At 51.6% G+C, this 21,938-nt stretch overlaps 1 protein-coding gene across 1 annotated transcript in view; it reads right to left on the reverse strand.

Moving 5' to 3' along the window:
- The window catches only part of dnah9l (dynein, axonemal, heavy polypeptide 9 like), a 1,249,478-nt gene that overhangs the window by 856,693 nt on the left and 370,847 nt on the right, over nucleotides 1-21,938 (reverse strand). Inside the window, exon 27 of the mRNA XM_072476205.1 lies at nucleotides 17,236-17,388. Within this exon, the coding sequence (XP_072332306.1) occupies nucleotides 17,236-17,388 (153 nt within the window). The remainder of the gene's footprint in view (nucleotides 1-17,235; nucleotides 17,389-21,938) is intronic.

Raw genomic sequence — 21,938 nt, forward strand, 5'->3', positions numbered from 1 at the left:
AAACGTCCTCTGGAAAGAACCAACAACATAGCCATGGACGCTGGGACACTCACTGAGAGAGGAGCTGTTGGATGCGGGCGACTCAGGGAAGGGGAACAATTTGGAATTGTATGGCCGATAGTTAGAGGAGGCAAGCTCCCCGCTGGACGTGACAAGGGAAAAATGGAAGGAAGAACTTGGGATAGAAATAGGGTGGGGGCTGTGGAGTGAAGCACTGAACATGGCAAACACCACCTCCATATGCGCAAGGCTAAGTCTAATGCAACTGAAAGCGGTCCACAGAGCGCACCTAACTAGAACCCGAATGAGCAGGTTCTTCTCGGAGGTGGAGGACAAATGTGAACAGTGCCAGGGAGGACCGGCCAACCACACTCACATGTTCTGGGCATGCCCCAGACCTGTCGGGTTCTGGACAGCCTTCTTTGAAGCAATGTCCAAGGTTGTGGGGACAAGGGTGGAGCCAAGCCCGAAAGTGGCAATCATCTGGGTATCAGGCCAGCCAGAACTCTTCATGGGGAGGGGAGTCGACACCCTAGCCTTTGCCTCCCTAATAGCCCGCCAAAGAATCCTGTTCAGCTGGCGATCAGCAACACCACCCAAAGCTGCAGACTGGCTGTCCGACCGATCGGAATTTCTCCAAATGTAGAAAATCTCTGTTGGCATTTTAATGTCCCGGGTCACTGTCCGTGTGGAGTTTGCACATTCTCACTGTGTTTGCGTGGGTCTCACCCCTGAGGCACGATCAATTTGACTGGAGACGAAGTTGAATCCAAACTGAGGCTTTATTAGTATCAGATGTGTGGCCCCCCACAGCAGCTGGCGAAATGGATGCGAGCTGGAGGCCACGCATATTTATAACCCGCCTCCTGGGCGGAACTAGCATGCAGGGGCCACAGATGAACCTGTAGTGCAGGTTCTACTGTACAACCTCTAATATCAGAACACAGTGGTTTACCACATTCACCCCCTGTTAAAATTGAGTCCGGCGGGGGTGGTGGATAACTATATATAATTAGAAATTTTAATATTTACAGAGCAGCAAAAAAAATGTCTCTGGTCATCCGGCGGGCCGGTCAGAGGTTCAGCCGGTCCGGTGCCTTGATGGTTCTTTGAGATCGACGAAGTGGTGACAGCGATGTTGGCGCTGTCGTGGTCGAAGTTGACTCCGGGAGCGTGCCGAAATCCTCTTCATCAACGGGGGTGGGCAGGGGGAGGACGGACTGTCCTGGGGGGGGGGTGACGGGGGCGGCAGGGGAGGGGAAGGTGGGGCCGGGGTGGTGTGGGGGTGGAACCTGCTGATGCCAGGTCCCTGAGGGAGACGGTATCCTGGCGGCTGTCGGGGAACGCCACGTAGGCATACTGTGGGTTTGCGAGGAGCAGGTGCACCCTTTACACCAACGGACCGCCTTATGGAGCCGCACGGTTCCGGGAGCTATAAGCCAAGTTGGGATGTGGACTTCCTGGGGAAGGCAAAAAGACGTTCATGTGGTGTACTGTTAGTGGCAGTGCAGAGTAATGAGCGAATGGAATGTAGTGCATCAGGGAGGACCTCTTGCCAGCGGGAGGCCGGGAGATTTCTGGACCGCAGGGCCAGCTGGACGGCCCTCCATACCGTCCCATTCTCCCTTTCTACTTGTCCGTTTCCCCGGGGGTTGTAGCTCGTCGTTCTGCTGGAGGCAATACCCCTGCTGAGCAGGAACTGACGTAGCTCATCACTCATGAATGAGGATCCTCTGTCACTGTGGATGTAGGCGGGGAAGCCGAACAAAGTGAAGATAGAATTAAGGGCTTTAATGACGGTGGCAGACGTCATGTCGGGGCATGGGAAGGCGAAGGGAAAACGGGAATATTCATCGATCACATTGAGGAAATATGTGTGTCGACCGGAGGAGGGGAGGCGGCCTTTGAAATCCACGCTGAGGCGTTCAAAGGGGTGGGAGGCCTTCACCAGGCGCGCGCGGTCCGGCCGGTAGAAGTGCGGCTTGCACTCCGCACAGACCTTGCAGTCCTTGGTGACTGTCCTTACTTCCTCGACGGAGTAGGGCAAATTTCGTGCCTTAATGAAATGGTACAACCGAGTGACCCCTGGGTGACAAAGGCTGTCGTGCAGGGTCCGAAGTCGGTCTACTTGTGCGCTGGCACATGTACCACGGGATAGGGCGCCTGGGGGCTCGTTGAGTTTGCCAGGGCGATACTTATTCTCGTAATTATAGGTGGAGAGCTCGATTCTCCACCGCAAGATTTTATCATTTTTGATCTTGCCCTGTTGTTGAACATGAAGGTTACCAACCGTTGGTCAGTGAAGAGGGTGAATCTCCTACCAGCCAGGTAATGCCTCCAATGTCGCACAGCCTCAACGATAGCCTGGGCCTCTTTTTCGACGGATGAGTGCCGAATTTCAGAGGCATGGAGGATGCAGGAAAAGAATGCCATAGGCCTGCCTGCCTGGTTGAGGGTGGCGGCAAGGGCGACGTCCGATGCGTCGCTTTCTGCTTGGAAATGAAGCGTTTCGTCTACAGCGTGCATTCCAGCTTTGGCAATATCAGCTCTGGTCCAGGCGAAAGCCTGTTGGGCCTCGGCCGTCAGGGGGAAATTAGTGGACTGCATGAGTGGGCGGGCCTTGTCCGCATAGTTTGGGACCCACTGCGCGTAATATAAGAACCACAGGCAACGTTTGAGGGCCTTGGGGAAATGGAGGAGGGGGAACTCCACGAGGGGGCGCATGCGGTCGGGATCAGGCCCCAGAACTCCGTTCTGGACCACGTGGCCGAGGATGGCTAAGCGGTTTGTGCGGAACACACACTTCTCCTTGTTATACGTGAGGTTGAGGAGAGTGGCGTTGCGGAGAAATTTAGCGAGGTTAGCATCGTGGTCCTGCTGATCATGGCCGCAGATGGTCACATTGTCTAGGTACGGAAACGTGGCCCGCAAACCGTACCGGTTGACCATTCGGTCCATCTCCCTTTGGAAGACCGAAACCCCGTTGGTGACGCCGAAGGGGACCCTAAGGAAGTGATAGACGGCCGTCTGCCTCGAAGGCGGTGTATGGACGGTCCGATTTACGGATGGGGAGCTGATGGTAAGCAGATTTTAGGTCCACCATTGAGAAGACCCGGTACTGTGCAATCTGGTTAACCATGTCAGATATGCGTGGGAGGGGGTACGCGTCAAGCTGCGTGTACCTGTTGATGGTCTGGCTGTAGTCCACGACCATTCGGTTTTTCTCCCCAGATTTAACCACTACCACTTGAGCTCTCCAGGGGTTGTTGCTGGCCTCGATGACGCTTTCCCGAAGCAATCGCTGGACCTCCGACCTGATGAAGGCCTTATCCTGGGTGCTGTACCGTCTGCTCCTGGTGGCGACGGGTTTGCAATCTGTGTTAGATTGGCAAAGAGGGAAGGAGGATCGATCTTTAGGGTCGCGTGGCCGAACACAGTGAGGAGTGGTAACGGTCCGCCGAAATTAAGGGTCAGGCTCTGGAGGTTGCACTGGAAGTCCAGGCCGAGGATAAGTGCAGCGCAGAGGGTAGGGAGGACGTAGAGGCGAAAGCCGTGGAACTCTATGCCTTGGACTGTGAGCATGACCATGCAGTACCCCCGGATCGCTACGCGATGGAATCCGGAGGCCAGGGTGATTTTTTGATTGGTAGAGTGTACCTTAAGGGAGCAGCGCCTTACCGTATTTGGGTGTACAAAGCTCTCGGTGCTCCCGGAGTCCAGTAGGCAGGAGGTCACATGGCCGTTGACTTTCACGTTGGTGGATGCGTTGGTCACGTTATGTGGTCGTGACTGGTCGATTGCCATGGAGGCGAGCCATGGTTGATCGTCGGGTAGTGAGGCGGCCGTTGAGTTGAGGTCCTGGAACGCCGTTGGTGTCCATGTGCTGCGGGGTGGACAAGATGGCGGCGCCCGGAGATCCCGGGGATTACAAAATGGCGGCGCCCATGGAACGCACGTTGCGGGGGTGGGGCAAGATGGCGGCGCCCAGGAAACGCACGTGTTGGGCGGAGGAGAAGATGGCAGCGCCCATTGGTTGCACATGGCCTGGGGAGGAAAGGAGGATGGCGGCGCCCATGGTCCGTGACCGGGGGGGGACCGCGGCCGCTGAGCGGGCTTGGCACACCGCAGCGAGGTGGCCCTTCTTCCCGCAGGCCTTACAAAGGGCAGCGCGGGCCGGGCAGTGTTGGCGGTGGTGTCTTTGCTGGCCGCAAAAGTATCATCGGGGCCCCCCGGGGATCGCTGGCTGGCGCGTAGCGCAGGCGTATTGGGTAGGTAGCGCCCCCGCTGGGGCGGCTGCTTGTGGGGCCCATGAAGCGTAGGAGGAGTGAGCCGCGCGGTTGGGGGCGTAGGACTGGACATTGTGCAGGGCGACCGTCATGGAGAGCGCTAGTGTTTTAGTCTCTGCGAGGTCGCGCGTGGCCCCTTCTCGGAGCCGCTGCCTGATAATATTAGACCCAATCCCAGTCACAAAAGCGTCCCGCATAAGGAGATCTGAGTGCTCCTTAGCTGGAAAGTCCTGGCAGTCACAGTCACGGACTAGTGGGATCAGGGCCCTCCAGAAGTCCTCGATTGACTCACCAGGTAGTTGAGTACGAGTTGCAAGCACGTGCCTGGCGAAGAGCGTGTTCGTCTTATGTTCATAATTTTCTTTGAGTCGAGTCATGGCATCAGCGTAATTGGACGCATCCTGGATCAGCGGGAAGACTTTGGAGCTGAGTCTGGAGTACAATATCTGGATCTTCTGAGCCTCTGGAGCAGGGGTCGGCGGCGCGTTGATATACGCTTCAAAACAAGCTAGCCAGTGCTGGAAGTCCTTTCTGGCGTCGTTTGAGTGTGGATCCAGCTAGGCAATCTGGTTTAATACGGAGGTCCATCTTCTGAATCAGATACTAATAGATTGAAGCACGATCAATTTGACTGGAGACGAAGTTGAATCCAAACTGAGGCTTTATTAGTATCAGATGTGTGGCCTCCCACAGCAGCTGGCGAAATGGCTGCGAGCTGGAGGCCACGCATATTTATAACCCGCCTCCTGGGCGGAGCTAGCATGCAGGAGCTGGTTTAGCAGGGGCTGGTTTAGCACACTGGGCTAAATCGCTGACTTTTAAAGCAGACCAAGGCAGGCCAGCAGCACGGTTCAATTCCCGTACCAGCCTCCCCGAACAGGCGCCGGAATGTGGTGACTAGGGGCTTTTCACAGTAACTTCATTTGAAGCCTACTTGTGACAATAAGCGATTTTCATTTCATTTCATTTCATTTCAGGGGCCACAGGTGAACCTGTAGTGCAGGTTCTACTGTACAACCTCTAATATCAGAACACAGTGGTTTACCATAACCCCCACAACCCAAAGATGTGCAGAGTAGGTGAACTGGCCACGCTAAATAGCCCCATAATTGAAAAATAAAGAAGAATTGTGTACTTAAAAAAAAGACAGGTTTTGACCATTGGTTCAACCTCCAGAAGAGTAGAAACGGGTGTGGCAAACTATATGTTGCTTGTTACGCTATTGAGTGAGATGAAGAATAAACTTGCTAAAGTTAAAAGACAAGCTGCTGTATTATCCCTCCACCATATACTGATAATGGAATGAACAAGGAGAGATGTTTGGAAACATACAAGGGGGATGGAAGTTTAGAAATTTTTCCCGTATACAGCAGTTGATGCTGGGTAATAATTTTAAATCTGAGATTCATTAATTTCTGTTGACTAAAGGTATCAAGAGATTCTGGGGCAAAAGCAAATATCTGGAGTTAGGTCAAAGATGAGCCAATAGGGGACTCCCGGTGATGACACCATGCTGTGAAAGGTCGCACATTTAGCAGCTCCCGCTCTTGGTGTTTTTTTTAACGGCTTTTAAGCTGGATTTTCGCAGAATTTTGTCTAACATAAGTGGATGAAAGTGAGAGGAGAAGGCAACCCCTATCCTATAGAACTATGCTCAAAAAGAAATTGCAAAAGAAGGGATCAAAAGCTGGTTGGAAGAGAGGATCTGAGCTTGCTGGCTGCAATGACAGAGAAGCGAGGTCCGGCCCCGCCGGCTCAATGGTCGATGGATCGGTTGGTTACATACCTGGATGGGAAGTTCGCCCGGCACCGTAAGGAGTGTGCGGAGGGTCTGACCACGGTGGTAGCCTTGATTAAGAAGGCTGTCGACTGGATGGAGGTGACAGTGACGGCCCAGGGACAGTCGATCCAAAAGCTACAGGAGCAAGCAACGGAACAAGAGGAGCAGGCCACTGGGATGGCACTACAAATTGCCATATTATAGGATCGGCAAAAGCGGCTGCTGGAAAAGGTGGAAGACATGGAGAATAATTCCCACAGGCAGAACATTCGGATCGTCGGTCTGCCAGAAGGGAAGGAAGGATCGGATGCCGGTGCATATGTTGTGAAGATGTTCGAGAAAATGATGGGGGCAGAGGCATTCGACAGGCCGTTGGAGGTGGACTGGGCTCACAGGGCACTTATGTGCAAACCCCAGGTTCGTGAGCCCCTGAGGGCAATGGTGGTGAGGCTGCATCGATTCCTGGACAAAGAACGCATCATGAGATGGGCAAAGCAGACAAAACGGTTCGTGTGGGAAGCCGAGATCCGGGCTGCCCAAGACTTGGGAGCAGAACTTGCTAAGAGGAGGGCAAGTTGTAATAAAGTTAAAGTGGCCCTGTATGCGAAGGGAATAAAATTTGGACTGCTCTACCCGGCCCGTCTTTGGGTAACCTACGAGGACCCGGAACTATATTTTGGCTTGCCGCAAGAAGTGGCGGTCTTTATGAAAGACAACAACCTGGGGACCCATAAGGACTTAAAAAAAAGAAAAAACTGATTTAAATCAAAATGTTCTGTGGTTCACTGTAACTTGAGTTGCGATGACCGGGAAGAGAAGGATTTCTAAGTTATCTAACTTTGACCTTTTAGTGTATGTACCAAGGTACAGTTTCTTCCTTTTTTTGGTGTTTGTAAAAAAAGAAAAAAGAAAAAAAATGGAGGGGGTGAAGAAAAGTTCTCAAATTGAGATGTTCTAGGAAGGAAAGACATCTGTCTTGGGTTTTGCAGGCATAATTCTTTCTGTCTTTCCATTTATCCTGTTTGTTTTCACTTCCATTGTTTGGGGCTCTGTTTGAAGGTGATGGAATTGATAAGATGTTGGGGGAGGGGTGGGCCGTTGAGCCTAGACCTTAAGTGGATGGTCTGTTTGCTTTATGTGCTTGCTGCTATTGTCTTGAAAATTTATGTTAAGAGTTGGGGGGGGTAAAGATTCAGCAGCTGGTGGAATCCTAGGCGCCAGGGGTGCGACCTGCTAGGCTAGCTGGTAAGGCTGGTTATGTACCATCAATAACCACGAGACGAGAATGGTGAAACAATCGAGGCTTTATTGCACAAGATGTTGTGCCTCCTGCAGCTGGGAGCAGCGCAGGAGAGCATACACTTTTATACTCCGCCTGCTGGGAGGAGCCAGCAGGCTGGGATCTACCATTGTATCTGTAATACAGTATCAGTACCATAATACATGCAGTACCGTAATACATGCAATGTGTTACTAGTGGTGTTTACCACATTCACCCCCCGTTTAAAAAAGAGTACGGCGGGGGTGAAGAAAAACATTACAGATTGAGTCTGTCGGGGGCTCTGACCCTCTGCTGCAATCGCCTCAGTCCTGGTGGTGATGTGGGCGCCGACGTCGTCACCTATTTCTAATTGGAGGGCTGTGACCAGTGGTGTTCCACAGGGATCAGTGCTGGGACCTTTGCTGTTTGTAGTATATATAAATGATTTGGAGGAAAATGTAACTGGTCTGATTAGTAAGTTTGCAGACGACACAAAGGTTGGTGGAATTGCGGATAGCGATGAGGACTGTCTGAGGATACAGCAGGATTTAGGTTGTCTGGAGACTTGGGCGGAGAGATGGCAGATGGAGTTTAATCCGGACAAATGTGAGGTAATGCATTTTGGAAGGGCTAATGCAGGTAGGGAATATACAGTGAATGGTAGAACCCTCAAGAGTATTGAAAGTCAAAGAGATCTAGGAGTACAGGTCCACAGGTCATTGAAAGGGGCAACACAGGTGGAGAAGGTAGTCAAGAAGGCATACGGCATGCTTGCCTTCATTGGACGGGGCATTGAGTATAAGAATTGGCAAGTCATGTTGCAGCTGTATAGAACCTTAGTTAGGCCACACTTGGAGTATAGTGTTCAATTCTGGTCGCCACACTACCAGAAGGGTGTGGAGGCTTTAGAGAGGGTGCAGAAGAGATTTACCAGAATGTTGCCCGGTATGGAGGGCATAAGCTATGAGGAGCGATTGAATAAACTCGGTTTGTTCTCTCTGGAACGAAGGAGGTTGAGGGGCGACCTGATAGAGGTCTACAAAATTATGAGGGGCATAGACAGAGTGGATAGTCAGAGGCTTTTCCCCAGGGTAGAGGGGTCAATTACTAGGGGGCATAGGTTTAAGGTGAGAGGGGCAAGGTTTAGAGTAGATGTACGAGGCAAGTTTTTTACGCAGAGGGTAGTGGGTGCCTGGAACTCGCTACCGGAGGAGGTAGTGGAAGCAGGGACGATAGGGACATTTAAGGGGCATCTTGACAAATATATGAATAGGATGGGAATAGAAGGATACGGACCCAGGAAGTGTAGAAGATTGTAGTTTAGTCGGGCAGTATGGTCGGCGCGGGCTTGGAGGGCCGAAGGGCCTGTTCCTGTGCTGTACATTTCTTTGTTCTTTGTTTGTATGACTCCGGGAGTGTGTTGTCCTCTCCTTCGTCACCCCTTAGTGGATCCCGTGAGGGGACGGATCCTTCTGTGGTGGGGGCTGCAGTGAGGTTCGCTGGTGGGAGGTGGGTGCGCAGGGGTGAATGAGGCAACCGGGGAGGGAAGGAGCGGTATCAGGTCAGGGGTTGTGGGTGGGGACCCAGCGGGTGCCAGGTCCCAGAGGGAGACTGTGTCCTGTCGCTCGTCGGGGTGTGCCACGTAGACGTACTGCGGGTTTGCATGGAGGAGGTGGACTTTTTCAACCAAGGGATCCGATTTATGGCTCCGCACGTGCTTCCGCAGGAGGACGGGTCCTGGAACTGTCAGCCATGTTGGGAGCGAGACCCCGGAGGTGGACTTCCTAGGGAAGGCAAACACATGCTCGTGAGGGGTCTCATAAGTAGCGGTGCATAGGAGCGACCGGATGGAGTGGAGCGCGTCGGAGAGGACCTCCTGCCAGCGGGAGACCGGGAGATTTCTAGACCGAAGGGCCAGCAGGACGGCCTTCCAGACCATCCTGTTCTCCCTCTCCACCTGCCCGTTTCCCGGGCGTTGTAGCTGGTCGTCCTGCTCGAGGCGATGCCCTTGCTGAGCAGGAACTGACGCAGCTCATTACTCATGAAGGAGGATCCCCGATCTCTGTGGGTGTATGTGGGGAAACCGAACAGAGTGAAGATGCTGTGCAGGGCTTTGATGACCGTGGCAGAAGCCATGTCGGGACATGGGATGGCGAAAGGGAACCGGGAGTACTCATCAATTACGTTGAGGAAGTACACGTTGTGGTCGGTGGAGGGGAGGGGCCCTTTGAAGTCCATGCTGAGGCACACAAAGAGGCGGGAGGCCTTCACCAGATGCGCTCTATCTGGCCAGTAGAAGTGCGACTTGCACTCTGCGCAGACTTGGCAGTCTCTGGTTACGGTCCTGACCTCCTCATTGGAGTAGGGCAGGTTGCGGGCCTTGACAAAATGGAAGAACCGGGTGATCCCCGGGTGGCAGAGGTCATAGTGGAGAGCCTGGAGTCGGTCCACTTGTGCGCTGGCACATGTACCGCGGGATAGGGCATCAGGGGGCTCATTGAGCTTGCTCGGGCGATACATGATCTCATAGTTATAGATGGAGAGCTCGATCCTCCACCTCAAGATCTTGTCATTTTTATCTTGCCCCACTGCGTATTGTTAAACATGAAGGTAACCGACCGTTGGTCAGTGAGGAGAGTGAATCTCCTGCCAGCCAGGTAATGCCTCCAATGTCGCACAGCTTTCAGAATGGCTTGGGCCTCCTTTTCGACAGAGGAGTGCTGAATTTCGGAGGCATGGAGGGTGCGGGAAAAGAAAGCCACAGGTCTGCCCGCCTGGTTGAGGGTGGCGGCCAGAGCTACGTCTGATGTATCGCTCTCCACCTGAAAGGGGGGGGTCTCGTCGACTGCGAGCATCGTGGCTTTGGCGATGTCCGCCTTGATGTGGTTGAAGGCCTGGCGGGCCTGAGCCGTCAGGGGAAATACTGTGGCCTTGATAAGTGGCCGGGCCTTGTCCGCATAATTCGGGACCCACTGGGCGTAATACGAGAAAAACCCCAGGCATCGTTTAGGGGCCTTGGGGCAGTGGGGGAGAGGGAGTTCCAGAAGGGGGCGCATGCAGTCTGGGTCGGGCCCGAGGACTCCATTTTACACTACGTAGCCAAGGATGGCTAAGCAGTTGGTGCGCAACACGCATTTCTCCTTATTGCAAATGAGGTTAAGGAGTTTGGCGGTATGGAGGAATTTTTTGAGGTTCGCGTCGTGGTCCTGCTGATCGTGGCCGCAGATGGTGACGTTATCTAGGTACGGGAAGGTGGCCCACAGCCCGTACTGGTCAACCATTCGGTCCATCTCTCGCTGGAAGACCGAGACACCATTGGTAACGCCGAAGGGAACTCTAAGGAAGGGATAGAGGCGGCCATCTGCTTCGAACGCAGTGTATTGGCGGTCCTCCGGGCGGATAGGGAGCTGGTGGTTCGCGGACTTCAAATCAATAGTGGAGAAGACTTGGTACTGCGCAATCTGACTACTGCGCAGTCAGATATGCGTGGGAAGGGGTATGTGTCGAGCTGCGGGTACTGGTTGATGGTCTGGCTGTAATCAATGACCATCCTGTGCTTCTCCCCAGTCTTCACTACCACCACATGAGCTCTCCAGGGGCTGTTGCTGGCCTCGATGATCCCCCTCCCGCAGAAGCCGTTGGACCTCCGACCTGATGAAGGTCCTGTCCTGGGCACTGTACCGTCTGCTCCTAGTGGCGACGGGCTTGCAGTCCGGGGTGAGGTTTGCAAACAGTGAAGGTGGATCAACCTTCAAGGTCGTGAGGCCGCAGACAGTGAGGGGGGGGCAGGGGTCCGCCGAATTTCAAAGTAAGGCTTTGGAGGTGCAATTGAACATCAAGACCGAGTAACAGGGCAGTGCAGAGATGGGGGAGGACCTAGAGCCTGAAGTTGCTGAACTCTACGCCCCGAACGGTGTGGGTCGCGACTCAGTACCCTTGGATTTCCACGGAATGGGATCCGGAGGCCAGGGAGATTTTCTGGCTGACGGGGAGTACCGGGAGGGAGCAGCACCTTACCGTAGCAGGGTGGATTAAACTCTCTGTGCTCCCGGAGTCAAAGAGGCAGGTCGTCTTGTGCCCGTTGACCTTCACCGTCGTCGTCGCGGTCGCGAGGTTGCGGGGCCGAGACTGATCCAGGGTGACGGATGCGAGCTGCAGAAGATGTTGGGAGGGCCCGGGCTGAACAGCGGTGGCGGAGGTATCAGTGGGCAGCGCACAGCCAGACGAGCACAGGTCCTGAGGCGCGGTCCAAAATGGCGTCAAAGATGGCGGCGCCCACAGACCACACTTGGCTTGTGGTGGAGAAGATGGCGGCGCCCCTGGATCACACGTGGGGGGTGTAGCAGTGCCGGGCCTGGAAACAGCGGCGACCGACCGGGCCTAGCAAACGGAAACAAAGTGGACCTTCTTCCCGCACCCGTTGCAGGTCGCGCTCCATGCCGGGCAGCGCTGCCTGGGTTGTTTGCTCTGGTCACAAAAATAACACTTTGGCCCCCCGGAGTTGGCTGGCTGCCGCGTGGCACAGGCTTGCGGTGAGTTCGAGTCGGCAGCTGGTGGGGCCCACGAGGGTGCCGCGCGGTCGGAGGTGTGGGCCTCCAGATTACGGGAGGCCACTTCTAGTGAATTAGCAAGCTGCCTAGTCTCTGCAACATTGAGCGTACCCACTTCCAATAGTCGCTGGTGAACGTACGTAGACTTCATGCCCGTGACATAAGCGTCTCTGATTAATAGTTTGGTGTGTTGGACTGCTGAAACTGCCTGGCAGTCACAGTTCCTACCGAGAATCTGTAGGGCCCACAAGAAATCGTCCAGAGTCTCCCCCGGGAGTTGCCGTCTTGTGGCCAGGAGGTGCCTGGCGTACACCTGATTCACCGACTTAATGTAATGTCCCTTTATAGTTTCATAGAATTTACAGTGCAGAAGGAGGCCATTCGGCCCATCGAGTCTGCACCGGCTCTTGGAAAGAGCACCCTACCCAAGGTCAACACCTTCACCCTATCCCCATAACCCAGCAACTCCACCCAACACTAAGGGCAATTTTGGACACTAAGGGCAATTTAGTATGGCCAATCCACCTAACCCGCACATCTCTGGACTGCGTGATCGCTTCTGTGTAGGTGGGTGCAGCCCGGATGAGGGGAAAGATTTCAGGGCTCACCCGTGAGTAGAGGACTTGGAGCTTCTGTGGGTCCGAGAGTTCTCCAGTGGCTGTTCTGTGGTAGCCTTCGAAGCAGGCTAGCCAGTGGTCGAAGGTGGACGTGGCATTGGCTGCGTGACGGCTCAGCTCCAGGCGATCAGGCTTGATTAAGATGTTCATCTTTTTAAATCTTGTGCAATAGATTGATGTACCGTCAATTACCACGAGACGGGAATGGTGAAACAATCGAAGCATTATTGCACAAGATGTTGTGCCTCCTGCAGCTGTAACCAGAATGGGAGCAGCGCTGGAGAGCATACACTTTTATAATCCGCCTGCTGGGTGGAGCCAGCAGGCTGGGATTTACCGTTGTACCTGTAATACAGTATCAGTACCGTAATACATGCAATTTGTTACTAGTGGTGTGTCCCACAGCTGGTTCACGGGCGTGAAGTGGGGGTTGAGCTGAAAAGTGACAGAGTAGGGGGCGAGTGGGGGACTGCTGACGATTAGGGGACTTCCGGGGGGCTGGAGATGGAGACTAGATGGTGATTGCTGCCGAGAGGCGGATCTGGGGAGGTGCGGGCCATGGGCTAAGGGCTGGCCTAGGAAAGGTCATGGCTGATCGACAGGGGATGGGGGCAGACCAGACTGGTTACATGGAATGTCCGTGGCCTGAATGGGCCAGTCAAGAGGGCCGGTGTGTTTCCACACTTGAGACAGTTAAAGGCGGACGTGGCCATGTTACAGGAGACACACTTGAAGCTGGGGGATTAATTTAGACTGAAAAAGGGATGGGTCGGACAGGTGTTCCATTCAGGATTGGACTTTAAAGCAAGGGGGGTGGTCATCCTGATTAACAAAAGGGTGGCGTTTGAGGTGGGGAAAATGGAGACAGACCTGGAGGTAAATTTATTATGGTTAGCGGGAAACTGGAGGGAATGGCAGTGGTGTTGGTAAATATATATGCCCCAAACTGGGATGACCCGCGTTTGTTTGGAAGATGCTGGGAAAAATCCCGGACCTCGACTCGCACCGATTGGCTATGGGAGGTGATTTTAACACAGTCTTGGATCCTAGGATGGACCGGTCAAGTTCTAGGTCGGGGAATGTATCAGCAATAGCGAAAGAGTTTCATGGAGCACATGGGGTGTTGTTCCGTGGAGATTTGAGAGGCCAAGGAGCAAGGGATATTCATTCTAATCTCATGTGCACGGCGTACTCCAGGATCGATTTTATTATACTGGACAAGCTGGGGTGGTGGACACAGAGTATTCAGCAATCGTAGTATCGGACCATGCACCACATTGGCTGCATGGGCGGAGCTGGACAGGCTAGTAGGAGAAATCTTACATGTGGATAAGAGATACGCGGAGTATCCGAATGAGGAGCTCCTGAATGAGCGTCAGAGACTGCAAATGGATTTTGGGCTCCTTTCCACAGGCAAGGCAGTGGGACAGCTGAGGAGGGTAAAGGGGCAGTATATGAATATGGGGAAAAGGCTAGCAGGATGTTGGCACATCAGCTGAGGAAGCAGAAGGTGGCGAGAGAAATAGGGAAAATTAAGGATGTGAGGGGAAAGTAGTGAGGGACCCGGGTGCGGTTAATGACGTGTTTCGTGAATTCTATTGTCGATTATATGAGTCGGAACCCCCTGCGTGGGAGGAGGGAATGAACCAATTCCTGGAGAGGCTAGTGTTCCCAAAGGTAGATGAGGAGCTGGTGGAAGTCTTGGGGGGCCCAATTTGGCTCGGTGAAGTGATAGACGGATTGGGGGCAATGCAATCAGGTAAGGCCCCAGGGCGTAACAGATTCCCATTGGAATTTTATAAAATGTTTTCGGGGCTAGTGGGACCGCTGTTAGTTAAGGCTTTCATTGAATCCAAGGAGATGGGAGTGCTTCCCCCAACGCTATCACAGGCATCAATCTCTCTCATCCTGAAGCGAGACAAGAAGCCGGAGAGCCATGGATCATAGAGACCAATTTCCCTTTTAAATGTAGATGCTAAATTACTGGAAAGATCTTGGCCACCAGAATAGAGGATTGTGACCCGGAGATAATAGGTGAGGATCAGATGGGATTTGTGAAGGGCAGGCACCTGACGTCCAATATTAGACGGCTTCTTAATGTTATAATGATGCCAGCTGAGGGGCATGAGGCTGAGGTGGTAGTAGCCATGGACATGGAGAAGGCTTTCGACCGGGTGGAGTGGACATGCTTATGGAATATTTTAGGCAGGTTTCGGTTCGGGCAGGGATTTGTGGACTCGGTCCGGCTGTTGTATTAGGCCTCGGTGGCAAATGTGAGAACCAACCGAACCCGGTCAGAATATTTTAATCTCGGGAGAGGGACATCGCAGGGATGCCTGCTCTCTCCATTATTGTTTGCCCTGGCCATAGAGCTTTTAGCAATGGCCCTTAGAGCATCGAGTGCGTGGCAGGGGATAGTGAGGGGGGGGGGGGTGTTGCAGATGACTTGCTACTTGATGTTACAGACCCGGCGAGGGGGGATGACCGAAATCATGGAGGTACTAGGAGAATCTGACCGATTTTCAGGCTACAAGTTGAATATAGGAAAGAGCGAGATGTTTGTGATCCAGGCGCAGGGGCAGGAAAGGAGACTGAGGGAGTTATCTTTTAAAGTGGTGGCATGGAGCTTTAGATATTTAGGGATTCAAGTGGCTAAAGAGTGGGGGCAGCTCCACAAGTTAAATCTGGGCAAAGCGGTCAACCAAATGAAAAGGGATTCCCACAGATGGGACGTGCTCCTGCTGGCGTTAGCGGTAAGGGTCCAGACGGTGAAGATAACAGTCCTCCCAAGACTGCTTTTCTTTTTTCAATGCCTTCCGATTTTTGTCCCAAAGGCTTTTTTTTAGAAAAATAGATTTTGTGTGGGCGGGGAAAACCCCGAGAGTAAAGAGGTCACTCCTGGAGCGGGGTCGCGGAGAGGGGGGCCTGGCCCTCCAGAGCTTTATTAAGTATTACTAGGCGGCCAACATATCGATGGTCAGGAGGTGGGTAGTGCGGGAGGGGTCGGCCTGGGAGCGAGTGGAAGCGGCATCCTGCAAGGGTACGGGTTTGAAGGCTTTACTAACGGTGCCCCTGCCGTTCTCGCCGGCTCGGTACTCTACAAGCCCTGTGGTAGTGGTCGCCTTAAGGGTGTGGGGGCAATGGAGGCAGCACATGGGATTGGAGGGGGGGTGGTGTGCTCTCTGATTTGTAACAATCACTGGTTTGTCCCGGAGAGGCTGGATGGAGGCTTCAGGTGGTGGCAGCAGGCAGGGATCGAGAGATTTGGGGATATATTTATCCAGTAGGGCTATCCGACCTTGAAAGCACTAGAGGAGGAGTTTGAGGTACCGGACGGGAATGGGTTTCGATACCTTCAGGTCCAGGACTTTGGACGAAGGCAGGGTCCTAGCTTTCCTCACCACCCCCTGAGGGGACTACAGGACAAGGTGATGTCAAAAACTTGGGTTGGAGAGGGGAGGATTTCGGAGATATACAAGGAGCTGACGGAGTGGAAGGGGGCCCCGATCAGGACGGAAGTGGAAAGAGGAGCTGGGAAGAGAGCTGGAAATGGAAAAGTGGGAAAAAGGCTTGAAGAGAGTCAATTCACCCTCATCCTGTGCCAGACTTAGCCTGATCCAGTTCAAAGTGGTCCACAGGGCCCACATGACGGTAGCCCGGAAGAGTAGATTCTTTGATGAGGAGGAGGTCAGATGTGGAGGTGTGGGAGTAAACCGGCTAACCACGTACATATGTTCTGGGCATCTCCGACGTTGAGGGAATTCTAGCAGGTAACTCCGAGTCCAAAACTGGCAATATTTGGGGTATCGGATGATCCGGGGGCCAAGGGGGGGGGGAAGGCCGATGTCCTGGCCTTCTCCTCCCTGGTGGCCCGGAGACGGATTTTGCTGGGATGCAGGGACTCAGAGCCCCCGAAGTCAGGTGTGTGGGTCAGCGATATGACAGGGTTTCTCAGCCTGGAAAAAAATCAAGTTCGCCTTGAGAGGATCAACTCAGGGGTTCGCCCAGAGATGGCAACCATTCATCGACTTCTAAAAGAAAATACAGGTAATTAGGGAATAGGGCGTGGGCAGTAGGGGACATTGTTTTTTAGGTTTTTGCGTGTGTTGGCCCACGCGGCTGTTTAAGAAATGTTAATGTGTTAAACTGTGAAAATTACAAATGCTTCAATAAAATATTTTCTAAAACAAGATGAGCCAACAGGCTCGAGAGACTGAATGACTTATTCCTTTACCGTTGTTTCTCTGTTCAGCATAATTGCTGGCTTTTGCAAAAGCCCAGGAATCCATGTTTAACTGCTTGGTTAACTTGCCTTGCCACCTGCAAAAATCAGACCTTTATCCACTTTACAATACACCTTTCTGTAACACAGGCTGAGCTGGTACCAAAATAAACTACTTCGATGGGTTGACTCTCAGAAGAAAAATAAATCGCTGTCGATGGTAATTAACTTAAATGCATGATTCAAAGAAATTTTCCATTTGACCGACATCACTTTCTTTGTAGAGGAAATAGTATTAATGCTTTTTTTTAAATTTAAAGACAGATTTTTAAGAAATTGCATTTAATCAATTCATTATTTTGCAGATTATTTTATTGAACTTCCAGAAAATGTTTTTCTCAATATATGTAAAAGCAAAAAAATCCATGAAAGAAATTATTCCAATAATATCTAATGTCAAGCTACCGCACAATATTCAGGGTTTTCAAGTGGAATACAAATAAGTAAATAATAACCTACCTGTCCTTCACAGTAACAGGGTGTTGAAAGTTGTACACATTCTCCTTCTCTGCTGCACATTCCCACTGCTTTACATGTATCACCATCCTCGTGGTTAGTTTCAAATTTTACATCAGCTAAATTATCAAATAGCTTAAGCAAATGCTTTGTCACCTGTTTAGAGAGATTATAAATACATTCTCAAAGTAAGGTGTATTCATTTTTCAAGGTTTTATTTTATTTTCTCCCCCCTTAGAGAATCTTACAACAACTTGTATTAACAGCCGTTAACAGAACAAATCATCCCAAAGCACTTCACAAAGGCATTTTAAAGTAAAATATGACACCAAGCTCTGCAGGTTGGTGTTAGACCAGATGTCCAAAGGTCAAAGTAAAGGGATAGGTTCTATGGGTTGTTTTAAAGAAGGAAAGTGGAGAAGAGAGATGGAGGAGTTTATGAAGGGAATTCCAGAGTTTAGAGTATTGCCATAATACTCATAAATTGCCATAAATTTTTTTTAAAGGAAGGATATGGAGGGATGTAACAACAACAATGCGAATTCGAAACTAGAGGCCATGCGTTACCAGGAGCAGGCTAGTGAGCACAGGGGTAATGGGTGAACAGAGCTTGGCGCAAGATGGAATATAAACAGCAGAATTTTGGATGAATTCAAGTTTAAGGAGGGCTGAATGTCGGAGATTGGCCAGGAGTGCATTAGAATAGTTAAGTTTGCAGATAACAAAGGCATGTGTGAGGGATTAGCAGCAAAGAAGCTTGGGCAGGGCGATGCTACAAAGTTGAAATAAGCAGTCTTAGGGATGGAGTGATTGAAAGCTCATCTTAGGGTCAAGCATGACACCAAGGTTGTGAATAATGTGGTTCAGTCTCAGACAATTGCCAGGGAGAGGAATGAAGTCGGTGGGGAGGGAGCAGAGTTTGTGGCAGGAACCAGAACTAATGGCTTCTGCCTTCCCACTATTTAGTTGAAGAAAGTTTCTGTTAATTTAGTACTGGATGTCAGATAAGCAGTTTGATAACTTCGAGACTGCAGTGGATTTGAGAGAGAAGCTGGTGAGGTAAAGCCACATGTTATCTGTCAATGTATATTTTTAATATTTCATTATCGTTGAGCTAAATGGGGTTGGTATACTTGGTGACTGCTTTCGAGCCCTCGGAGACAAAGTGTTTGTCCAGTTCCTCCAAAAGCTTGAACGGATAGTGCTCTGGATCTCCTGGGCTCAGATGGTTGCCGTTTGTTGTAGTGAATGAGATGCAAGGCCTCGGGGGTGAAATGTCAACTCCGAAGGAGTTCATGACGCTCATGGCCTTGAATGAGATCTGGGTGGAAGCATGCACCTGGATCAGCACCTGGTACACGTAGGTGGAGTAACTTTGCTTGCGTGTTTTCCTCTGCTTCTTGGGCACCTTCTTAGTCACTGATGCTTGAACACCCCGCAACTGCCAGCTCAGGCATTCCACTCCACTGTGCAGATATTTTGAGTTTATTAATAACTCCATAATGCAAAAGAACACAGCCAGATGAAAAACAATCAGCAAAACGCTAAAAACATACACAGTATACCAAAAACAGAAACCAGTGAATCGACAAGAAAACAGAACCGACAGCTTCCAAATTAGAACACGCCTACCCCCCTCAACAGTAGCCCACATCGGTAGAAAAGTGCCCAAATGAGCAGCACAGACCACCAGAAAAGGACACACCGATGTCCTGCTCCCATGGTAGCTCCACATTTGTGGAAAGGTGTCCAAATGAGCAGCGCAGACCACCTGAAAAAGACACACCGATGCAAGGCATGGTGGAAGAGAGGGAGAGAATACTCCTTCCCTCCCAAGAGGGGGCACAGTTCAACCCCCAAAAAAAGCTCCATTACACAAGAAATCAAGACAAAATACAGGGTAACCACAAAAAAGCCAAAAACAAAACCCAACAAATGATCAAGAAGGTTAGCACTGCTGCCGCACAGCGCCAGGGACCATCGCTCAATTCCGTCCTTGGGTGATTGTCTGTGCGAATTTGTACTTTCTCCCAGTGTCTGCGTGGGTTTTCTCCACGTGCACCGGTTTCCTTCCACAGTCAAAAGATGTGAAGGTTAGGTGGATTGGCCATGCTAAATTATCCTTTAGTGCCCAAAAGAATAGATTGGATCATGGGGATAGGGTGGCGAGTGGACCCAAATTGTGTGCCCTTTCAGAGGGTCAGGTCAGACTTGATGGGCCGAATGGCCTCCTTATGCACAGCAGTAATTCTATGAGGACAAAGCCGCCAGCACGAAACTACCCCCACCCCGACTCCAGCAACGTCAGTGGAAGGTTCCCACAAGCGACACAGCCCACCAGAAAAGGACAGGCGGAGCAAGGCTGAGGAGAGAGAGAGAACAAGTATCCCCCTCACCAGCACTGGGGGCATCACTGAACCCCCAGTACACAGAAGATTAAGGGGCCGCAACTGACAAGCAGCTGCTAGGCACAAAAACAATAAACAACAAGAATACAATAACAAACATACAATTCCCCAAAAGCAAGACAAAAACATTCAAACCCACCACCAGCGACAAACTGTGGCAGCCATGTGTACCATCTACAAGATGCACTGCAGTAACTCACCAAGGTTCCTGAGGCGGTATCACTGGTTAGGCCAACATTTACTGCCCATCCCTAGTTGCCCTTCAGAAGGTGGCGGTGAGTGCCTTCTTGAACCGCTGTAGTCCTTGAGGTGTAGGTACACCCACAGTGCTGCTAGGGAGAGAGTTCCAGGATGTTGCCCCAGAGCCAGTGAAGGAATGGCAATGTATTTTCAAATCAGGGTGGTGAGTGACTTAGAGGAGAACCTCCAGGTGGTAGGGTTCCCAGCTATCTGCTGCTCTTGCCCTTTCAGATGGTAGTGGATGTGGGTTTGGAAGGTTCTCTCCAAGGAATCTTGGTGAGTTACTGCAGTGCATCTTGTAGATGGTACATATGGCTGCCACTGTTTGTCGGTGCTGGAGGGTTTGAATTTTTGTGGAAGGAGGAACAATCAAGCGGGCTGCTTTGTCCTGGATGGCGTCGAGCTTCTTGAGCGTTGTTGGAGCTGCACTCATCCAGGCAAGTGGAAAGTATTCCATTACACTACTGACTTGTGGATGGTGGACAGGCTGGGGGGGTCAGGAGGTGAGTTACTCTCCGGAGGATTTAAAGCCTTTGACCTGCCCTGGTAGCCATAGTATTAATGTGGCTAATCCAGTTCAGTTTCTGATCAATGTAACCCAGGATGTTGATCATGGGAGATTCAGCGATAGTAATCCCATTGAATGTCAAGGAGCGATGGTTTGATACTCTATTGTAGGAGATGGTGATTGCCTGGCACTTGTGTGATGCGAATGTACCATGCCACTTGTCAGCCCAAGTCTGGATACTGTCCAGGTCTTGCTGCATTTGGACATGGACTGTTTCGTTATCTGAGGAGTTGTGAATGGTGCTGAACATTGTGCAGTCTTCTGCAAGCATCCCTACTTCTGACCTTATGATAGAAGCGAGGTCATTGATGAAGCAGCTGAAGGTGGTTGGGCCTCCTGCAGGGATGTCCTGGAGCTGAGATGATTGACCTCCAACCACCACAACCATCTTCCTTTGTGCCAGGTATGACTCCAACCAGTGGAGCGTTTTCCCCCCCGATTCCCATTGACTCCAGTTTAGCTAAGGATCCTTGATGCCATACTCGGTCAAATGCTGCCTTCATGTCAAGCACAGTCACTCTCACCTCACCTCTGGTATTCAACTCTTTTGTCCATGTTTGGACCAAGGCTGTAATGAGGTCAGGAGCTGAGTGATCCTGGCGGAACCCAAACTGAGCGTCCGTGAGCAGGTTATTGCTGAGTAAGTGCCGCTTGATAGCACTGTTGATGGCTCCTTCCATCATTTTGCTGATGATGGAGAGTCGACTAATAGGCTGGTAATTGGCTGGATTGGATTTGTCCTGTTTCTTGTGTACAGGACACACGTGGGCAAATTTCCAAATTGCCAGGTAGATGCCAGTGTTATAGCTGTCCTGGATCAGCTTGGCTAGGGGTGCAGCAAGTTCTGGAGCACAAGTCTTCAGTACTTTTGCCGGGATATTGTCAGCGCTCATAGCCTATGCAATATCCAGTGCCTTCAGTCATGTCTTGATGTCATGTGGAGTCAATCGTATTGGCTGAAGACTGATGGGCAGCTCAAAGGCACAGTGGTTCGGACAGTGGTTAGCATAGTTGCTTCACAGCTCCAGGGTCCCAGGTTCAATTCCCGGCTTGGGTCACTGTCTGGGCGGAGTCTGCACGTTCTTCTTATGTCAGCGTGGGTTTTTTCAGTGTGCTCCGGTTTCCTCCCACAGTCCAAAGATGTGCAGGTTAGGGGGATTGGCCATGCTAAATTGCCCTCCAAAAACACGAGGTGGGGATACTGGGTTACGGGTATAGGGTGGAGGTGTGGGCTTAGGTAGGGTGCCCTTTCGAAGGGCCGGTGCAGACTTGATGGGCCGAATGGCCTCCTTCTGCATTGTAAATTCTATGATCTATGACATCTGTCATGCTGGGGACCTCTGGAGGAGACAGATGGATCATCCACTCGGCACGTCTGGCTGAAGAATGCCTCAGCTTTGTCTTTTGCACATATGTGATGGGCTCTCCATCATTGAGCATGGGGATATTTGTGCGGCCTCTTCCTCCAGTGAGTTGTTTGTCGATCACCA

The sequence above is a fragment of the Scyliorhinus torazame genome, chromosome 2, assembly GCF_047496885.1.
Source record: "Scyliorhinus torazame isolate Kashiwa2021f chromosome 2, sScyTor2.1, whole genome shotgun sequence".
Lineage (NCBI taxonomy): Eukaryota > Metazoa > Chordata > Chondrichthyes > Carcharhiniformes > Scyliorhinidae > Scyliorhinus > Scyliorhinus torazame.